The sequence below is a fragment of the Leuresthes tenuis genome, unplaced genomic scaffold (genome assembly GCF_036924035.1).
Source record: "Leuresthes tenuis unplaced genomic scaffold, fLeuTen1.0.hap1 SCAF_18, whole genome shotgun sequence".
Taxonomy (NCBI): domain Eukaryota; kingdom Metazoa; phylum Chordata; class Actinopteri; order Atheriniformes; family Atherinopsidae; genus Leuresthes; species Leuresthes tenuis.
The window spans coordinates 1,188,053-1,203,131 of NW_027325372.1; the positions used below are offsets into that span (position 1 = coordinate 1,188,053).

The following is a 15,079-nucleotide window of genomic DNA, read 5'->3' on the forward strand; positions in this document are numbered from 1 at the left end:
CTCCAGTTCCTCGTCGGCTTCTTTCTTCACAGAACTTTAAATGAAGCAGACGAGCTTCTCCTGAAATAATGGAATCAGTTGCTGCACAGAAATCAAATGTTGCTGCTTTGGATCCTAAATTCGACATAAATGCAGCAGAGTTTTGATCCTGAAAACTCAGGAAGAACATTTAGAAACACTTTGAGCCTCTGATTAAAATCATCCTTTTACTTTGGGGTTAATGCACCAAGTGGCAACACATTCTTAACATGTTCTTGTAGGTTTTCCTCCTAAGAATGAAGATTAAATCACATCTTTCAGGACAGTTTTAGGATTACATTAAAAACACGAACTCATGCTGTGATGAACACATATTATAATAACTCTCAGATGTTCTTTATTGTTGACTCAGACACCGACATAAGTTTTTATTTCTTTATCTTTACAGGTCAATAAACACTTCCTGTTTTGGATTAAACACCCACAGTTAATGCGAGCTTTAATAAATGGGATTATTTTAATCTCCGGACGTTTCCACAGATTTCCCTCGGAGGTCGTCCATCATGGCCAGCAGGTCGTCTCCTTTACTGCTGCTGTGACTTTCAGGCTTCTCTTCTTCTTCTTCTGCAAACTGTCCCGCGATTCGAGCAAGCTCATTGGCTGCCTGTTGGTCCTGCAACAAACAAACAGGTTCAAAGCAGCCCGGTTTCATGCTGGAATGCAGAGAAAGCATCTGTGAGGAGAAACAGCACCAGCAGAGGATGTTGTGATGATGGACTCCTGTAAGTCACAGTCCTACCTGCATGGCTTGAATGTTGATCACTTCATACGACTCCGGAGCCCCACCTGAAGCCCCCCTGTTCCACAACATAAAACATGTGAGTATTAATGCTGATTTATCTGCAGAGAATGAGCAACAGAACAGAAAAGCACCCACGCCGCCTGCTCCTCCTGGTCTGTGTCGAACAGGTTGATCCGAAAGCCGGCTTCACCTCGGCACGCCTTCTCAGCCTCCATGCTGCCCATCAGACGGGCCAGAAGGTTGAGCTCCTCCTTGGCCAGCGGGTTGGGGGTGTCGTCATGCTGGGGGGGGGTGACACAAAGGAAAGTGTCCCAGTTATTTCTGCTTCCTATCTTTGTTCTCCTTCACACCTGCAATCTATAAATGAATCCCTCTGCTGTAGATAAAGTCAGGGCCCGGTCCAACAGTGTGTTCAGAACCTTCCTAACGGTTCCTAACACCGGACCGTCCTTTAGGAGAGAAAGGAGCTCCGACGCTTCCTTAAGGATCTCCTTTAGGAAACACCGGACCGTCCTTCAGGAGAGAAAGGAGCTCCGACGCTTCCTTAAGGATCTCCTTTAGGAAACACCGGACCGTCCTTCCTGAGAGAAAGGAGCTCCGACGCTTCCTTAAGGATCTCCTTTAGGAAACACCGGACCGTCCTTCAGGAGAGAAAGGAGCTCCGACGCTTCCTTAAGGATCTCCTTTAGGAAACACCGGACCGTCCTTCAGGAGAGAAAGGAGCTCCGACGCTTCCTTAAGGATCTCCTTTAGGAAACACCGGACCGTCCTTCCCGAGAGAAAGGAGCTCCGACGCTTCCTTAAGGATCTCCTTTAGGAAACACCGGACCGTCCTTCAGGAGAGAAAGGAGCTCCGACGCTTCCTTAAGGATCTCCTTTAGGAAACACCGGACCGTCCTTCCTGAGAGAAAGGAGCTCCGACGCTTCCTTAAGGATCTCCTTTAGGAAACACCGGACCGTCCTTCCTGAGAGAAAGGAGCTCCGACGCTTCCTTAAGGATCTCCTTTAGGAAACACCGGACCGTCCTTTATGAGAGAAAGGAGCTCCGACGCTTCCTTAAGGATCTCCTTTAGGAAACACCGGACCGTCCTTCCTGAGAGAAAGGAGCTCCGACGCTTCCTTAAGGATCTCCTTTAGGAAACACCGGACCGTCCTTCAGGAGAGAAAGGAGCTCCGACGCTTCCTTAAGGATCTCCTTTAGGAAACACCGGACCGTCCTTCCTGAGAGAAAGGAGCTCCGACGCTTCCTTAAGGATCTCCTTTAGGAAACACCGGACCGTCCTTCCTGAGAGAAAGGAGCTCCGACGCTTCCTTAAGGATCTCCTTTAGGAAACACCGGACCGTCCTTCCTGAGAGAAAGGAGCTCCGACGCTTCCTTAAGGATCTCCTTTAGGAAACACCGGACCGTCCTTCCTGAGAGAAAGGAGCTCCGACGCTTCCTTAAGGATCTCCTTTAGGAAACACCGGACCGTCCTTCCTGAGAGAAAGGAGCTCATTCTGTCCCATAATTCCTTGCAGCTGCAGCTTTGACAGATCATTTTCATCCAGTCGTTCTAACTGATTCATAAACATGAGGACAGGAGGCTGAGTGACCCTATATTTACCTTTTTATCTTTATCTTTCACTGTATTTTTTTCTCTTACCTTAACACCAGGCACCTTTGCCGTGTGCGTCTGCGCCGGATGGTCCGCGGTGTACCTTTAAAACGGTGAAACACAGCAGTCACACAGAGGATGGACCTGCAGGTTTAACAGTGAACACAGTACAGACATGTTCAAGCCCAGCCTGAGGACTCTGCCTCCGTGCAGCTCAAAGGATCCTTCTCTGACAGCGCTGCTGTAACTTCCTCCGGTGGGGAACTCGCTTCGACTCACTTCTCTGCCCCGAGCGTCAAAGATCCTGCAAACAGACGAGATATCTGACAGGAAGTACTGAGAAATACTGAGAAATAACAATAAGCTGTTCTTAGAGGTAAATCCAGCCTCAGGAGTCATGATTTATTGAACTGAAACTGAGACACAGCAGCAGTGAGTGAGAAACTAAGTGAACCCCTGATCCAGCAGCTTCAGCAGCAGTGAGTGAGAAACTAAGTGAACCCCTGATCCAGCAGCTTCAGCAGCAGCTTCAGCAGCAGTGAGTGAGAAACTAAGTGAACCCCTGATCCAGCAGCTTCAGCAGCAGCTTCAGCAGCGGTGTGTGAGAAACTAAGTGAACCCCTGATCCAGCAGTTTGCAGCAGTGTGTGAGAAACTAAGTGAACCCCTGATCCAGCAGCTTCAGCAGCAGTGAGTAAAACTAAGTGAACGATGAATGATACTGAAGCAACAAGATTTTAGAGACCGCTGATTATTCTCACAACTGATCTGCATGAATGTTCCTCTGGATGTAATTCTTTCCCTGTTTATCATGGTGGTGAAGGTTCTTCTCACCCTCCTACCTGATCAGTCCCGGAACATCTGTCCCATGAGGCACCGGGCCTGAGGTCGTCAGGACAAAACGTCCGTTCGGTTTCTGGATTTGGTTCTTCAGGAAAAGTGACACCTGTAAAGAGGCAGAGAGGATTATTCACTCCGTTCAAAATGTTCTGCTGTTGCCAAACTTGTTGAGAGGAAGGACTCACGCGGATGTGCATGTCCTGAAAAAATATGAGCAAAGTTTGTCTGAGAAGTTGGAACTCTCCTTCTGATAAAGACGAGTAAACCTGGAAAGAGACGATGAAGCTGAGAGTCTCTGGATGTGAGAGCTTCACTTTTAAGCCACCTGGTGAATTATTCATGGTTCTATCTGAGCTGTACCTCCATAATCTTCCTGTGAGTCTCATCCACCTGGTTCAGGATCACAGGAGTGTCCTTTACAAACCCTCTGATGGTGTCTATGTGGCTGTATGAGATCAGCAGCAGGTCCTTTGGACGTGGACAGAGGGAAACCTGGTATTTGAAGGCCATGACCATCAGCTCGTAAAGCTACAGGAGGACAGAAGAAGAACATGAAACTTTACGTACAAACCAAAGTATTTACAACTGAGACAGATCTGAAGCAGGTCACAAAGCTCTCGTATTAAATCTGACGCACTGAGGAAATATTTATGTTGACAAAGACAAAGTCACACCTTTCCTCACTTTTCCCCCTGTTTAATTTCTCAATGATTTTCTGTCCCTGTGACATTATTGTGGTTATTAACTTCCTGTTCCAGCAGGTATCCTTTGAATGGTGTTATGGTGTTTTTCCCCCTCTTTTCCCTCTTTTCTGTCTTCTCAAACCCCAGCTGGTCGAGGCGGATGGCCACCCTTCCTGGTTCTGGTTCTGCCAGAGGTTTCTTCCTGGTTCTGCCAGAGGTTTCTTCCTGGTTCTGGTTCTGCCAGAGGTTTCTTCCTGGTTCTGCCAGAGGTGTCTTCCTGGTTCTGGTTCTGCCAGAGGTTTCTTCCTGGTTCTGGTTCTGCCAGAGGTTTCTTCCTGGTTCTGCCAGAGGTTTCTTCCTGGTTCTGGTTCTGCCAGAGGTTTCTTCCTGGTTCTGCCAGAGGTTTCTTCCTGGTTCTGGTTCTGCCAGAGGTTTCTTCCTGGTTCTGCCAGAGGTTTCTTCCTGGTTCTGGTTCTGCCAGAGGTTTCTTCCTGAGTCTGGTTCTGCCAGACGTTTCTTCCTGAGTCTGGTTCTGCCAGACGTTTCTTCCTGGTTCTGGTTCTGCCAGAGGTTTCTTCCTGGTTCTGGTTCTGCCAGAGGTTTCTTCCTGAGTCTGGTTCTGCCAGACGTTTCTTCCTGGTTCTGGTTCTGCCAGACGTTTCTTCCTGGTTCTGGTTCTGCCAGAGGTTTCTTCCTGAGTCTGGTTCTGCCAGACGTTTCTTCCTGGTTCTGGTTCTGCCAGAGGTTTCTTCCTGGTTCTGGTTCTGCCAGAGGTTTCTTCCTGGTTCTGCCAGAGGTGTCTTCCTGGTTCTGGTTCTGCCAGAGGTTTCTTCCTGGTTCTGGTTCTGCCAGAGGTTTCTTCCTGGTTCTGCCAGAGGTTTCTTCCTGGTTCTGGTTCTGCCAGAGGTTTCTTCCTGGTTCTGCCAGAGGTTTCTTCCTGGTTCTGGTTCTGCCAGAGGTTTCTTCCTGGTTCTGCCAGAGGTTTCTTCCTGGTTCTGGTTCTGCCAGAGGTTTCTTCCTGGTTCTGGTTCTGCCAGAGGTTTCTTCCTGGTTCTGCCAGAGGTTTCTTCCTGGTTCTGGTTCTGCCAGAGGTTTCTTCCTGAGTCTGGTTCTGCCAGACGTTTCTTCCTGAGTCTGGTTCTGCCAGACGTTTCTTCCTGGTTCTGGTTCTGCCAGAGGTTTCTTCCTGGTTCTGGTTCTGCCAGAGGTTTCTTCCTGAGTCTGGTTCTGCCAGACGTTTCTTCCTGGTTCTGGTTCTGCCAGAGGTTTCTTCCTGGTTCTGGTTCTGCCAGAGGTTTCTTCCTGGTTCTGCCAGAGGTGTCTTCCTGGTTCTGGTTCTGCCAGAGGTTTCTTCCTGGTTCTGGTTCTGCCAGAGGTTTCTTCCTGGTTCTGCCAGAGGTTTCTTCCTGGTTCTGGTTCTGCCAGAGGTTTCTTCTTGGTTCTGCCAGAGGTGTCTTCCTGGTTCTGGTTCTGCCAGAGGTTTCTTCCTGGTTCTGGTTCTGCCAGAGGTTTCTTCCTGGTTCTGCCAGAGGTTTCTTCCTGAGTCTGGTTCTGCCAGAGGTTTCTTCCTGGTTCTGGTTCTGCCAGAGGTTTCTTCCTGGTTCTGGTTCTGCCAGAGGTTTCTTCCTGGTTCTGGTTCTGCCAGAGGTTTCTTCCTGTTAAAGGGACTCGTTCCTTTCCACAGTCCCTCAGGCTCAGGACGGGAGATTGGACTGAAGACAAGTTTCGGTCCAATCTGTTGGTTTCCTTAGCTCGGATATTATTTTTGAATTGGCTCCATATGAATTAATTGGATTATGATTACAATGAATTGAATTCCAATTGGCTTGAATTGGACTTTATTACTTAAGTGCCTTGAGATGATAATTGTTGTAATCTGGCGCTTTATAAATAAAACTGAACTGAATTGAATGTCAGAGTCAGTACGACAGCAGAGTCTGAAATGTCTCCTCATTGTTTTCTACAAAACCTGAAAGCTTCATAAACTAAAACTGCTCCTGATGACTTTCTTCAAATTTGTCCCAAAAGAAATTCAGTTTTTACTCTTTGTTGCATAGTTTCTGAAGTTTATACGAACCACATTAATAAGAACTAAATCACAGTCGTGTCCCAACATATCTCTCAGTGAAGTCTAATCTATTTGGTGTCCTTTCTGTTTCTGTATTTATCAGACGCTTTTATCCAAAGAGACTTACAAATGAAGATATAACAGCTTTATAAAAAGCTAACAATAAGCTCCATAGAAGGAACCCAGGAGTCCGACTCTGTCAGAGGGGACAGAGCAGAGATAGGGTGCAGGCATAGAAGGAAGTGCAGACTTTATTATTCACCTTTTAGCAGTTATTTGGTTTATTTAAGTGCAGATGTTGTCATAAAGGCGCATCATCAACCACATCATTGTGAAATGTTGGTTGACAAATCCATTTTTAGACAAAATGTGACCTTTTCTTGTAGAATTTTGGCTAATTTTCGGGTCCTACTTGCACCAAGGATTTTCTTTTGGGTGCCAGGATTCTCAATATTGACCTTAAAGTCAGAGTAAAACTGAAATAACTGCAGAACAATGTGTTATGAACTATTCGGTCAAGCATAGAGTTTATATTTATGTATTTAGCAGACGCTTTTATCCAAAGTTACTTACAAATGAAGATATAACAGCTTTATAAAAAGCTAACAATAAGCTAATAAAAAGCTAACAATAAGCTCCATAGAAGGAACCCAGGAGTCCGACTCTGTCAGAGGGGACAGAGTAGAGATAGGGTGCAGGCATAGAAGGAAGTGCAGAAAGATAAAGTGCAGAGATAGAGGGGGGAGGGAAGTACAAGGTAAGTGCTGGGATAGGAGATGCTCTCTGAAGAGCTGGGTTTTCAGGAGCTTCTTGAAGATAGACAGGGACGCCCCTGTTCTGGTAGCGCTCGGTAGGTCATTCCACCATCGTGGGACGACACATGAACAGAGTTTGGATTGTCTTAGGCGTGGTGTAGGAGCTGCTAGACGACAATCCTGGGACCAACGGAGGGACCCAGTTGGGACAGAAGCCTTTGCAAGAGCATCCAAGTAGATGGAGCCGCTCCATTAAGCTCTTTGCAGCTAACATCAGGGACTTGAACCTGATGCAGGCGGCTAAGGGCAGCCAGAGGAGTTAATAAATGCTAAATAAATGCATCAGACGACACATGAACAGAGTTTGGATTGTCTGAGGCGTGGTGTAGGAGCTGCTAGATGTTGTGTGGTGAAAGACAGAAGAAAGTTACCCGCTCCATGCTTGCCGGGTTCAGCCTCATGATGGAGGTGTGAGCTAACCGAGTTAGCACCGTTTTCATTGTCCTGTGAGAATACAGCTGCTGAGGCTTGAGAAGTTCATCCATGAAGGCTTTACCAAACATGGTCCCAACGATGTCATTCATAACTGAGTGTTTGAAAAAGGACAAAAACAGAGTGTTGGTTAAATTTACCTGGAGACTGGGTTTCAGTAGGTGATTTACACCTTAACTACAGCTAAAAACCAGAGAATTTGGCAGTTGTTTTGCTCTTTGGCTCCCCCTACAGTTGTTGGATATAAGACCACTCTAACACATGTTTATGATTTTTATGAAAATGTTTTTTACTACAGAATAATCTCAGAATGCTAAGCTACATGGTTTTAGCTTTAGCTTGGTGATTAGCCATTAGCTAGCTAATTTAGTTCTCCCAGCTAGCTGTTGAAATACCATTCAGTAAAGACACATAACTACTTTTTTTTGGTAATTTTCCGCACAGATACTGATGAATTCTCAGCAGCTTTAAAGTGAATCTCTGGTCTGAGCTCCTTTATTCTCCAACTCAGCCTGAACCCTCTGAGACCAGCTTTCTGTCATTTCTTTAAGGAGTCTTCAGGAATAGTTCTCCAGGCTTCTTGAAGGACATCCCAAAGCTCTTCTTTGGATGTGGGCTGCCTTTTGTTCCGTTCTCCGTCAGATGATCCCACACTGCTTCAATAATGTTGAGGTCCGGGCTCTGGGGAGGATTCATCCCTCCATAAGACCTGTTGCCACTGATTTTCAGTCCACTTCTTGTGTCATTTGGCACAGCTCAGCCTTTTCTCCCTGTTTCCCTTCCTTAAGAACGGCTTCTTGACAGCCACCCTTCCATGGAGACCATTTCTGATGAGGCTTGGGCCAACAGTAGATGGATCAGCTGAAGGTCCAGATGCATCTCTCAGGTCCTGTCAGGTCACAGCTGGATTTTTTCCTCTTTCTTAAGGACATCACTTTCAGATCCTGTTCATCTGCTGGAGATAGTTTTTTAGGCCTGACACTTCTTCTTCTGTCCTCCACTTGTCCAGTTTCCTCAAATGTTTTAAGGACACACTGCACACCATGCTGGGATATGCCAAGTTTTCAGCTAATAGCTCTTTGGGAATCACCTTGTTGCTGCAGAAATCCTATTTTCTGTCTGTCAAACTGTGTTTTCTTTGCTGTTTTTCATAGATGCAGCTAAAGAAATGGGAACAAATGATGTGTCTTTGTGACAGGCTGCTGGTAACAAAGAGCCTAAAGATCCAGTTTAAAATGGCTTCTTTGCTAAGTTGTCTGTTCTGTGTCGACACAACACTGGTTCATCCCTTGAGTTAGGAGCCTTTTTTCTGCCTGAATGGGTCAAAGGTCAGAGTTAAGTGGCTGAACAAAGAAAAAACACTGAAAATACTCAGGAACAAGGACTGAAAATGAGTGAAAAAGCAGAAAATGTCCAAAGAAAAACTCTGAAAGAGCTTCAGGAAGCTGCAGAACTGTTGATCAGGACACTTTAAAGATTACAGGAAAGTCTGGAAGAAATGAGGCTGATCAGGCGTTTTACACAGTAGTTAAAAAACATATAAAACACTGAATATAATTTAACGAAGACACAATAATGAAATTTGAGAGAAAGGTACTACATCATGGAACATCTACATGAATATTTACTGTAACTAATGCAAACTAAACAATACTCTGATACCTCTTCTTCTGTCATTTTCTGACCACACTCCTGACGCCCAGTGAGAATCACAGAGAAAGAGAAAAAAGAAATCAGGCTTGTTATGCAGGAAAGAGATAAAGGAAACGTGTTTTAGCTGCATGTGGCGTCTACAGTTTGTTACGGGGACGGATGACTGGGAGCTAAACACACCTACCACGCCTGTCAGCTACCTCTACCTTTCTCTGAATTGTCCTCAGACGTGTTGTGAGCTCGCAGCCGTTGGTCCAGTATGTAAAGCATTTCTCCTCCCAGATTAATGAAAACCAGGGGCAGAGTTCTCACAGACATCTTGCACAGACAGACAGGATTATCTCCTACAGGGAAACGCTGGCGTGAAGTGTGCGTTTGAAGCACTCTTTGAAGCTCTAAAACATTCCCGTAAACTGGAAAGCATTATCTGCCGGTTCTTCCTTCAGAGCTCTGCCACCGGGGACTGAACTGACCATGTCTCATCTGATCATGATTCTGCAGATTCTCACTAAGATGCAACAGGTGGCCAGGAAGAGGATCAGCAGCCTCAAGCTTACTGGGCAGGATAAGGGTGACGTGACCACACAGTCCAGCCAGCCACAGAGGATAAATGGGCGCCGTATGAGAGAGAAAACAGCCTTTACAGGCTTGGTGTTAAACAAGCAAAAACATCAGGCTATTTGAAGAATATATGCACTTATTTGTCAGACTGCACTGCTGTCGCTTCCTGCACTCTTCTGCAGAGGATTTACAGCAGATTTGAACAGCCGCCTGCAGGCATGTGTTGCCCTTTGGCCACATTAATGAGGTTGGCTTTCGATGCTGGAAGATAAAGCGTCACAAATGTAGAGGTTTGAGTCGTCTTTAGGTCTTGCAATGGCTTACTCGGTTGTCTATTGTTAGCAGGAAGTTACGTTCTGCAGGCTGTGTCCTTAGCTAGCCCAGCTGTGCCGAAACGCTGTAATAAATAATAATCCCTTTTATTACTCAGTTCCAAAGTAAAAAACGTGGCTGGCTAATACACTGGTTGCAGCTAATTACTAAGCACTGAAAGGAAGGTAAGAAAACCGTTTGCTCTCAAGCACTGACCTCCTGCTATTCACGTCAACAGAATATTTAGCACATGTAAACGGTCTGAAAAGTGTCAGGAACGGTGGAGGAAGGTCGGACCCAGATGCAGTCTTCAAAATTTAACAAAGATTTATTTCTACATGGCAAAAAGGCAAAAACAGAAAGCCGGCTGAGCCGGATTATCATAAATACTTAACGGTAGCACAACAAGACTGTGGATTTAACTTGATTGTGGTTAAATAAACTATGAAACTGTGAGGCACAACCAGACATGGCATGAAGGGAAAGTGAGGATTCTGCAAAGACTGGGACTGAACCTGGAAACTAAATGCTGTGGGGAAGTGATGATGTGCAGCTGTGGAACAGAAAACAGGTGACAAGAGTGAAATTAAGTGGCAGGAGGAAAACATGACAAGAACCTGGAACAAAGAGCCTGGAGCAAAGAACCTGGAACAAAGAACCTGGAGCAAAGACCCTGGAGCAAAGAACCTGGAGCAAAGAACCTGGAACAAAGACCCTGGAGCAAAGAACCTGGAACAAAGAACCTGGAACAAAGAACCTGGAGCAAAGAACCTGGAACAAAGAACCTGGAACAAAGAGCCTGGAGCAAAGAACCTGGAGCAAAGAACCTGGAGCAAAGAACCTGGAACAAAGAACCTGGAGCAAAGAACCTGCAACAAAGAACCTGGAGCAAAGAACCTGGAGCAAAGAACCTGGAGCAAAGACCCTGGAACAAAGAACCTGGAACAAAGAACCTGGAGCAAAGACCCTGGAGCAAAGACCCTGGAGCAAAGAACCTGGAGCAAAGACCCTGGAGCAAAGAACCTGGAGCAAAGAACCTGGAGCAAAGAACCTGGAGCAAAGACCCTGGAGCAAAGAACCTGGAGCAAAGAACCTGGAGCAAAGAACCTGGAGCAAAGAACCTGGAACAAAGAACCTGGAACAAAGAACCTGGAACAAAGAGCCTGGAGCAAAGAACCTGGAGCAAAGAACCTGGAGCAAAGAACCTGGAGCAAAGAACCTGGAGCAAAGAACCTGGAGCAAAGACCCTGGAACAAAGAACCTGGAGCAAAGAACCTGGAGCAAAGACCCTGGAGCAAAGAACCTGGAGCAAAGAACCTGGAACAAAGACCCTGGAGCAAAGACCCTGGAGCAAAGAACCTGGAGCAAAGACCCTGGAGCAAAGACCCTGGAGCAAAGACCCTGGAGCAAAGAACCTGGAGCAAAGAACCTGGAGCAAAGAACCTGGAGCAAAGACCCTGGAGCAAAGACCCTGGAGCAAAGACCCTGGAACAAAGAACCTGGAGCAAAGAACCTGGAGCAAAGAACCTGGAGCAAAGAACCTGGAACAAAGAACCTGGAACAAAGACCCTGGAGCAAAGACCCTGGAGCAAAGACCCTGGAACAAAGACCCTGGAGCAAAGACCCTGGAACAAAGAACCTGGAGCAAAGAACCTGGAGCAAAGAGCCTGGAACAACCAGAAGTGATTAGATCAGACAATGGTTCTCACTTCTCTAAAGAAGAACTAAGAGAAGTGTAAAAGATGTTTGGAATTAGCCAAAAGCGCCGGTTCAGTCCATCTCTCAGCTTCACAAGGACTCATGAAAGAGCAAAGAGAACCGTCCAGAGGTCCGAACAGAGGTCAGACACACAGTTAACCTGGGCTGAAGCTCTGCGTATTGCGTCATTTAACCCAAGATGTTGTCCCACATGAGGCCATGACAGGGAGAAAACGCCCTGTTCATTTACTCAGCCTGTTGTGCTACAGCATGAAATGTTCTGTGAGAACAGTTTTAATCATGTGTTCTGGTTCATTAGATAAGTTCCACTGGGAGGTGACCAAAGTCGTTTAATCTGGTGAACTCAATCAGTCAGACTTTATTTAAATAGCACTTTTCATTCGAGATAATGTAGCACAAAGTGCTTTACAAGATGGAAGCGAATAAAAGAAAGCAGTGAAACCCAAGGCCATATACACCCAAATACGTATAAACCCACACATACTGGAAGGAAGAAGCAAAGCTGAAGCAAAGCAGAATAAAAAGCTTTGAACTAAACGATTAAAGGCCTAATTTATGTCAAAGGAAAAGCAAAAAGGATCCTGAACAGTTTAGCTAACATCCCAAAAACTGCTTTTAACAAAAAAATAACTTTATTACAAAACAATATTAAGAAAGAGAGTGAGAACAGCATAGCTGACCTGGGCCCTTTGGTCAAAGCATCTCTAACCAAAGATCCGACACCATGCTGCGGCACTGCTAACGAAAAGCTAGCAGCGAGGCTACAAGGCTAGCAGCGAGGCTGCAAAGCTAGCAGCGAGGCTGCAAAGCTAGCAGCGAGGCTGCAAAGCTAGCAGCGAGGCTGCAAAGCTAGCAGCGAGGCTGCAAAGCTAGCAGCGAGGCTGCAAAGCTAGCAGCGAGGCTGCAAAGCTAGCAGCGAGGCTGCAAAGCTAGCAGCGAGGCTGCAAGGCTCGCCTCAAAAATAAAGAAATGATTTTTTAGGAAACAATGCATGTCCAAGACTTTATGATGTCATAGCGGGACAAAATAACTGGGTCAGATAAAGCGTCTCTGATAGGGCAGATAGGTCCGGTACATTAGATCCACGTTTATCACATCCAAAGAACAAAGACAGCAGTAAGCCGGCTAATGTCACTAAAAACTGGCCAATTAGACTCTGTGAAGTGTCGGTACAACCTGTGAGATAAAGCTGAACATGTGACATGTTTCTGGATCCCAGTGTCAGCCCGATTCTTTCATTGGAAGCCCAAGAACAGGCTGGAGAAATCGTCTATTTAATAAAGTATTTATTAGTGGTCACATGGACTCAGAGTGCCAGAGCCCCGATATCCGGAAACATTTCACATTTATATTCAGCTTTATCTCACAGAGGTTGTTTTCACACTTGTCAGAGTATAATTGGCCAGTTTTTAGTGGCATAAGCAGGCCAGCCGCTGTCCTTGTTGTGTTCTTTGGATGTGATAAACTGTTTTAGGCTCGGATCTAATGTACCAGACCTATCTGCTCCAATAGAGATGTTCTGTCTGACCCAGTTGTTTATGTCATTCTAAGGTCTTGGACCATTTAAGGTGAGCAGAGTGGAAAAGTACCAGCTAGGAACATTATTTAGGAAAATACAGAATAAGAATACATAATGTCTAAGAACAAAGCCAGTTATAACACCAGCCTGACGGGTTTCCTGGCCGTCACTCCGAGTCCAGCGCTGAGAAACTTTATCTGTGACCACCAATAAATACTTTAACTTCAGATTTCTGCAGCTTGTTCTTCCAGTGAAAGACTCGGGCCACATTTTACAAACTTAACCGTCCCAGAACGATCAGTTTAGCCTTTTAGGGCGCCTCTTTGTGTCTAACCCTCGTTGTAAATGACAGATTAGTGAGTAGAAAATGCAAATGAGACTTTATCTTTGAGCTCGCTGCTGCAGTCACTCACCGCCGACTGTCTTTGGGACGCAGTCGTGTTCACAGCTGGAGACTTTCTCAGGTCCGTGAAACTTTCTACAAAGTGACAGCTGACACCAAAATGTGAGCTAATCTCTGAGAGAAATCTGGATAAACTAAACCGAACAGATTGCAGATTATCCTCTGAAGCAGTCATGGAGATCCAGCATCACCTCTGGCTTTTCTCTGTGTAAGTTTAGTCCTTTATGTTCTGAATTATCTCGCTTCTCTTTCACTAAATTCTGACAACAAGTGTAACTTTTGCTCTTTCTTTGTCCTGTTAATTTGCCGAATTAACCCTTTAATTGTGAAGACTTTCTCCCCTTCAGAGTCACATCCTGTTTCGGGGCGGGAGCCGGCTTCAATGACAAGCCAGAACTGGATCCAGAACTGTACAACCTGGACTGGATGAAGTCCATTCCTGATGAGACGCCCCTGTCAGCCATCACCATCCCTGGAACACACGAAAGCTTGACTTTATATGGAGGGCCGCTTGCTGTGTGTCAGGTTTGGTCTTTGGAAAAGCAGCTCAAAGTGGGAGTCCGATATTTGGACATTCATGCTGGGATTTGGTTCCCGACCCAAGAGGATGTTCACATCCGGGATGGTCTCTGGATGTTCTGGCAGCACATGAGTTTAAAAGAAGTCCTCACGAAGATTTCGGATTTCTTACAGCACCAGCGCAGCGAGACGGTTCTCTTGAAAGTGACGCTACACGGGCTTTACAAAAGGAAAGTCAGGCAGCTGGTGAAAAGGCTGATCGGAAAGTTTGGAAACAGGATGTGGACCAAGCTGACGGTACCGACCCTGAAGGAGGCTCGGGGGAAGATGGTTCTTCTGAGGAGCGAGACGTTCAGATCTGGAGCAGAAAACAAAAACTCGCTCTTCTTTGAATCAAACAAGTTAAAAGATGTTGAAGGAAAAATAAAACGCCTCAGGTTTCACATCTGTGGTCATCACCTAGTGGTGACTGAGGCGGCGGCGGCGGCCATCAGAAGTCCAAAAGCGTTGGCTCGGACCGTCAATATGCAGCTGAAAGAGTTCTGGGAGAAACATCAGAGCAGCTCCTCGGGCTGTTTAGGTGTCTTCAGTCTGGACTTCCCCAGCGCTGAGCTCATAAGAACCATCGTTCAGATCAGACCATGTGACTGTGGCCAGCCAATAGGAGGAGGAGAGGAAAAGGGGCCAGAAGGTTCTGTTCCTGAATCAGAATCAGAACCAGATTCTGCACCAGAATCAGAACCTTCAGCAGCTGAACCTGAACAACCTGAACCAGATTCTCTTCCTGATTCCCAACCTGAGGCAGAGCCTTCACCAGATTCAGAACCTGAACCAGATTCTGCACCAGAATCAGAACCAGAAACAAATGCAGAGACGGAACCTTCACCTGAATCACCCTCTGAACCAGATTCTGCACCAGAATCAGAACCTTCAGCAGCTGAACCTGAACAACCTGATTCTCTTCCTGAATCACAACCTGAGGCAGAATCTGCACCAGATTCAGAACCTGAACAAGATTCTACACCAGAATCAGAACCAGATTCTACACCAGAAACAAATGCAGATTCGGAACCTTTACCTGAATCACCCTCTGAACCAGATTCTGCACCAGAATCAGAACCTTCAGCAGCTGAACCTGAAAAACCTGAACATTCTGAACCAGATTCTCTTCCTGATTCAC

General features: G+C 46.1%; 1 protein-coding gene across 1 annotated transcript; it reads right to left on the reverse strand.

The window, feature by feature from the left end:
- Positions 1–490: 490 nt before the first annotated feature.
- Positions 491–3,738, reverse strand: oscp1a (organic solute carrier partner 1a). The gene is made up of 8 exons (XM_072371235.1): positions 3,576–3,738; positions 3,401–3,481; positions 3,218–3,321; positions 2,552–2,680; positions 2,446–2,479; positions 917–1,113; positions 779–836; positions 491–652 (listed from the first exon to the last, which is right to left on the reverse strand). Exons 1-8 carry the CDS (start codon positions 3,729–3,731, stop codon positions 497–499), a joined length of 915 nt encoding a protein of 304 aa, XP_072227336.1. The 5' UTR covers positions 3,732–3,738; the 3' UTR covers positions 491–496.
- Between the last annotated feature and the right edge of the window lie 11,341 nt (positions 3,739–15,079).

Excerpts from the sequence above, each read along its gene's own strand:
- oscp1a (XM_072371235.1), bottom strand. The coding sequence starts at position 3,731 with ATGGTCATGGCCTTCAAATACCAGGTTTCCCTCTGTCCACGTCCAAAG. Across the intron at positions 2,681-3,217 it reads GATGTTCCGGGACTGATCAG|GATCTTTGACGCTCGGGGCA; the intron begins GTAGGAGGGTGA and ends GTCTGTTTGCAG. Across the intron at positions 2,480-2,551 it reads CTCAGGCTGGGCTTGAACAT|GTACACCGCGGACCATCCGG; the intron begins GTCTGTACTGTG and ends ACCGTTTTAAAG.